The 5,911-nt window shown below is 38.0% G+C and overlaps 1 protein-coding gene across 1 annotated transcript; it reads left to right on the forward strand.

Annotated features, from left to right (window-relative positions):
* Positions 1-996: 996 nt before the first annotated feature.
* LOC125853039 (disease resistance RPP13-like protein 4) lies at positions 997-3,790 on the forward strand. Its single transcript, XM_049532715.1, has one exon. It carries the CDS (start codon positions 1,029-1,031, stop codon positions 3,648-3,650), a length of 2,622 nt encoding a protein of 873 aa, XP_049388672.1. The 5' UTR covers positions 997-1,028; the 3' UTR covers positions 3,651-3,790.
* Positions 3,791-5,911: the final 2,121 nt, after the last annotated feature.

The raw sequence follows: 5,911 nt of genomic DNA on the forward strand, positions 1-5,911 counted from the left end.
AAAAGGACCCAAAATATCTTAAAATATGATAAATTCACTATATTTGAACTCCGTTAATATTTCCATTTTTTAGAGGTAGGACGTGCCCTGACACCCCAGCGAGGAGGTGCGAGAGTCTGGCTGTAGGGGTACGCGAGGGGTAGAGGTAGGTTGAAAAAGTATTAGGGAGATGATTAGATAGGACATGACGCAACTTCATATCACCAAGGACATGACTCTAAATAAGGAGTGGAGGTCGCGTATTACAATAGAAGGGTTAATAAGGGTAGAGAATTGTCTTGTGTTGCAACAATTTAGGCTTGTTGGTGTATGTCATTAGTACTAATTGTATCCTTGTAGGTCTTGCCATATGTTGTTTATTATATTTTGAGTATCACACTATTTTGCTATTGTTTTTGTTTCAATCTCTTGTAGACTCTATGTTGTTTTTCTTATTAATTGCTATGTTTTCTTCCTTCTTTATTTGAGTTAGATGTACTTGAGCTAATGGTCTATCGAAAACAGCCTCTCTACCTCCTCAAGGTAGTGGTAAAGACTGCGTACAGTCCCCAGACCCCAGATAGTGGGATTTCAATGGGTATGCTATTGTTGTTGTAAATCTCTGAGAAGATAATGTTATAATTCCAAATGCCATCAAATTTTTATGAAAAAACAATTTATCATACTTGTGTTGGAACTAGCAGTAGCTTTGTTCATGAGCAAGACATTAGCTCTATGTAAAAGCACTACTCATTTTGTGTGCTGTAAGGAAAATGTTAGAATTTTCGTCGAAATGCAGTTAGTAGTTTATATGATCAGTGTTAACTTTTAACTGATCAGTCACCTCAACCATGTAGTGAAAGGACATATTGATAGATTCTGTATTGGAACTGCTCATTTTTGCTCGTCATATGAGTACATACATTGTTATCATAAGGGTATAGGAGTCGTAGATATAGTAATTTGACATTGTAGTTTTCATCTTTCTTATTGTCTAAAGTCTTATATGTGTGAAGTATTAGACTGACGAGAAGTTTTGCAGACCAAAAATGATTGAAGAAGCGTTACTTAATGTGACTCTTCAGCTCCTAATCAAGGAATTGTTTGACAAAGTTGATTCTCAAATTCAAAAGGTTCTTGGATTTGAACATGAGTTTCAGAAGATGAAGTCAGACCTTGAATTTTTGCAAGCATACCTCGGAGATGTGGACAGGCACAAAGAGAAGTACAAGACTCTTGAGGCTGCCTCTACGAAACTAAGAGAACTGATTTACAGAATAGATGATTTGGTCAGTGACTGCCAAAACCGAGTAGCACATGAAAATACGAGAAGCAGATTTTTGTCTGCTATTTCTCCACGTGGAAAGAATTTCCGTATTCAGGTTGGAAAGAAGTTGGCAGAAATCAATACAGATATAGCGAGTATGCGTGAAACTTTGAACTACATTCCCTCTTTGATTAGTCTATGTAAAAGTGAAGAGGCTGGCAGTAGTGGTGGTGATAGTAGTTGGGGTAGGGTGCGATGGACATCAGACATCATCGATGAATCTCAGACCGTTGGCTTAGCTGAAGATACCAAGACACTGAAAAAGTGGATCCTTCCTTGCAATGGATCGTTACAACTCATTGCCATTGTGGGAATGGGAGGTCTGGGCAAAACCACACTTGCCCAAAAGATTTACAACGATAGAGAAGTGTGTTCACGCTTTCACGTGAGAATTTGGGTTTGTAAATCAACTTTTGGTGAGCTTGATATCATGAAGGGTATTCTGGAGCAACTCAAAATGGATGATCACAGGTCAGATAGAAATGTGTTGTTGAAGAGAATTCATGAAGCACTTTCGAACAAAAAGTACTTAATTGTCATGGATGATGTCTGGAGCATTGATGACGGGTGGTGGAAACGGATCTTAGAAGGACTTCCCAAAACAGAGAAGCAGGGCAGCTGCATCATTGTTACATCTAGAAATGAAGATGTTGTTAAGAGAATGGGAGTCGAGGAAGAACAGATTCATCGACCCAAGTTGCTTTCTGAGAAAGAGGGGTGGTTGTTATTTTGCAAGGTTGCATTTGCGTCATCCAAGGGAAAATGCAAGGATATTGAACTAGAACATGTTGGACAAGACATTCTGAAGAAATGTTGTGGTCTTCCCCTTGCAATCAAGACAATTGGAGGTCTGTTGTCATCGAAATGTCAGTCATATTCCGAGTGGAAGAAGGTATATGAAGATTTGCCTCATATATTGGCAGATGAAAGCAAGAGCCATGATTCTTTAATGGCTACGTTGCAACTAAGTTATGATGAGCTTCCACTTCAGCAAAAGCAATGTATTTTATGTTTTGCAATTTATCCGGAGGATTATGAGATCGACGTTGATCAACTGGCAAATTGGTGGATAGGAGAAGGATTCATTCACAAGAAAGGGACAAAAACTCCAAGAAAAATGGCTCTTGAATGTTTATCAGAATTGATAAGTCGATGCCTTGTTGAAGCTGTGAGTAAAAGAAACTATGACGGGAGAGTTTACAGTTGCAAGATGCATGACATGATTCGAGAAATGATAATTAGAGTTGCAAGAGAAGAGAGCTTTTGTAGTTTAGATGAGAATAATACAAACATAGCCACAATCCACTCTCGCCGTTTGGGTGTCACAAATGAAACATTGCTGCAACCTTTGGATGGAAACTCAAAGTTAAGGGCACTTCTTCTCACCAAAGCCAATTACATTGGCTTCACTAAGAAGATTGCATTGGCTCAAGTCAAGTCTCTCCGGGTTTTAGACCTCTCACACCTTAAGTTTAAGGAGAATTCCGAATTTTGTGAAGATGATATTTGGCGTTGGATCACATCTTTGAAACGCCTAACCTATTTGAGTTTTCGAGACGTGGAAAATTTGACCAAACTGCCACGATCCATCAAGAAGCTATGGGGCCTCCAAATTTTGGTACTTGGTGAATGCATCAACTTAAAACAGCTCCCTAGATCAATCACCCTTCTTCCAAAGCTGATTGTCTTGGATGTGGGAAATTGTACCTCTCTTTCTTATCTACCACGCGGACTCTCCAAACTCGTCCATCTTCAAGAATTATATGGCTTCAAGATACCTGATGCTACGGTATCAAATGCATGTCACTTGCGTGACCTAAAGGATCTTAGTGAACTTCGAGTATTACAATTGGATATCATGGAAGGAAGCATGATAGAGGAAGACGAACTAACAGTACTCGCACAGTTTCAATATCTAAGGATGCTAATTGTCAATGCTGGTGACCGTGACGATGATATTTTCTTAGAGAGGCTGGAGAAGTTGTTACCACCTAAGTCTCTAGAAGAATTGTACCTAAGGCACTTCTGTGGACATACTACACCAGCATGGATAGCGCCTAAATTGCTTGATCGACTACAATATCTTTGTATCGAAGACTCACGTGTGTTACAACGTCTGAGTGATCGTTTCAGGGGTAGTGAAGGAAATAAATGGAAAATTGAAGGACTATGCTTGAAATACTTGCCAAATCTAGAGGAGACATGGGAAGAAATCAAAAGTGCAATGCCTGGGCTTAAGTATGTTGAAGTAAGCCACTGCAACTCGCTGAAATCGTTCTCGTGTTCAGTTAAGAATATAGACTTTTGGAGAAAACCAGAGGAAGAAGATGATGAGATGAACTAATCTCTTAGTATATATTCAGTTTGTGGCATTGTTTGCTGTTGTATTACACTCTACTTAGTTTGATGTATTTCTCATTTCACTTTTGATTTGTAACAATATTTATTGTAATTAAGTAGCTTTAACTATTGTGGTATTCACTATTCACTATTCAAATAGTCATATGAATAGCAAGTGTTGTAATAACATTTAAGAGTGATTGTTTTGTATATGCTGGCATTGATAATTATGCATTGCTAAATTGAAATCTGGACTATGCACGTATCTTGAGAAATAATGATTGATATGAGTATTTTAATTGTAATACTCATATTTATTGATGTATATATAGTCTTAGGTCTTCAGAAATGACTTGTGTCTTCTCTATATATGTTGTGGCTTAATTACAGCTTCTTACGTTTCTCAAAAGCACAAGTGCATATTGGTTTCAAGTTTTGACTTTTAACCTTTTGCCCATGGGAAGAGGGGATGGACGTGGTTTGGGCCAAATTGAAATCTGAACATTTATGAAATTTGGTCCAGATTATTGAACTTCGGATTTATAAAATTTATGAATTTCAAATTGAATTTGGATTTAGTACTATGGATTTTTGAACATCCGAAAATTCAAAAAAAATTATGTCTTATATGTAGCCCTATCCGTATCACATGTGTCCACTATTAAAAGGTGTAATTGATTAGTACCGTACAATCCTATTCACTATACTATTAAGTCCAATATGGAGTTACACGGCATGGCTGACAGAATGACCTAAATTTTTATTAACTATATAAAGTTGTACATTCTAAGAAGCAAACTATATGTTAGGTGAATCGAATTTGTTAATTGTTATGTGTCACGCCCCGAGCCTACACCCTGGACGTGACTGGCACTCGAAGATCATTGATGGCCCCCAAGCGAACCCTTGGCCTGGCCTTATTAACTCAGCGGAATAACTCAATGCAATGCAAGGTTTTTAAAACAACCTGCTTAAAATAACATCTGGCCAAAAAGGCAACTCGAGTCTCAAAATAGAATATTTACATATATATATACATAGATGAGAGACTCCCAAACCAACTGACTGACTGTCTGTGAAGCCTCTAAAATACTGAGAGGGATGCTGGGACAGGCCTCACGACATCCTCATAAAACAAAACTTGAGAGAACAAAATAACTGAGTCCTCCGAAATGCAAAAAGGCTCACCACTGACTCTGAAGTACTCAACTGGATCAACGGCGAACCGGATGCTGGCCTTAGGTACCTGTGTCTGCATCATAATAAGATGTAGGCCAACTGGCATAGTATGCGAGCTGGAAAGCTAAACCACAACTCAAGCTTGAAAAGAGTACAAAGGAACTCTTACCTTGGCTCTGTTCAACTCATGAATAACTGAACTCAATATATAAAGCAGTAAGGCACATGCAATATATAAGGCTTGTAAAACAGTGTAAACAACTTAGCTTTGTCAAAGATAAAACAATAACAACTCATCTTTACTTATATAAAAGTAATATAACTTTAGTGGGAGACTCTTTCACCGACAATCACCACTATGAGCCTTAGTGGTGATACAACGTTTTACCTCACGTTGTCCGAGGACCATCCTATACCTTGTTGTGATATAGGAAGCTAATGATACAACGTTTTACCTCACGTTGCCCGAGGACCATCCTATACCTTGCCATCGATATAGGAAGCTAATGATACAACGTTTTACCCCACGTTGCCCGAGGACCATCCTATACCTTGCCATCGATATAGGAAGCTAACTTTACCAAGTGGATCCACTAGCTTAACTTTACGGATTCATCTAAAAAGTATGACCCGTTAACTCCCATGTTGGCTACATGGCTCTTATGGAGAGTTGAGTTTATAGGAACTCGTGTCTCTAATTCGGTGCTTAAGACTACTCCCAAAAATACTTAGCTCATAAGTGTTTTAAGCACATCTTTCTTTATTTGAGATAATTACTCAAAACTTAGCCCAAAGGCTCTCTTGGAAATCGATGTTCCTTTCTTACTTAAATGTAAAAACATTAAAAAAAAAACCTCTTTGGGAAATACATAATTCCCTAATAACTTTCGAGAAATGAACTCGACTTTATGCTCTTAACTCAACTTGAAACTCTTACTTGACTTAACTTGACTTAGAACTCTTGAGCCTCAATAATGAAGTTAAACATTCAATAAAGACTCATGACTTAACTTTAAAACTTGCTTGACTCCCTTCTTGAACTTATAGACTCAACCTTTAACTTCACTTGACTTGGAAACTAACTTT

Source organism: Solanum stenotomum, unplaced genomic scaffold, assembly GCF_019186545.1.
Source record: "Solanum stenotomum isolate F172 unplaced genomic scaffold, ASM1918654v1 scaffold7955, whole genome shotgun sequence".
NCBI lineage: Eukaryota > Viridiplantae > Streptophyta > Magnoliopsida > Solanales > Solanaceae > Solanum > Solanum stenotomum.

Excerpts from the sequence above, each read along its gene's own strand:
- LOC125853039 (XM_049532715.1), top strand. The coding sequence starts at position 1,029 with ATGATTGAAGAAGCGTTACTTAATGTGACTCTTCAGCTCCTAATCAAG.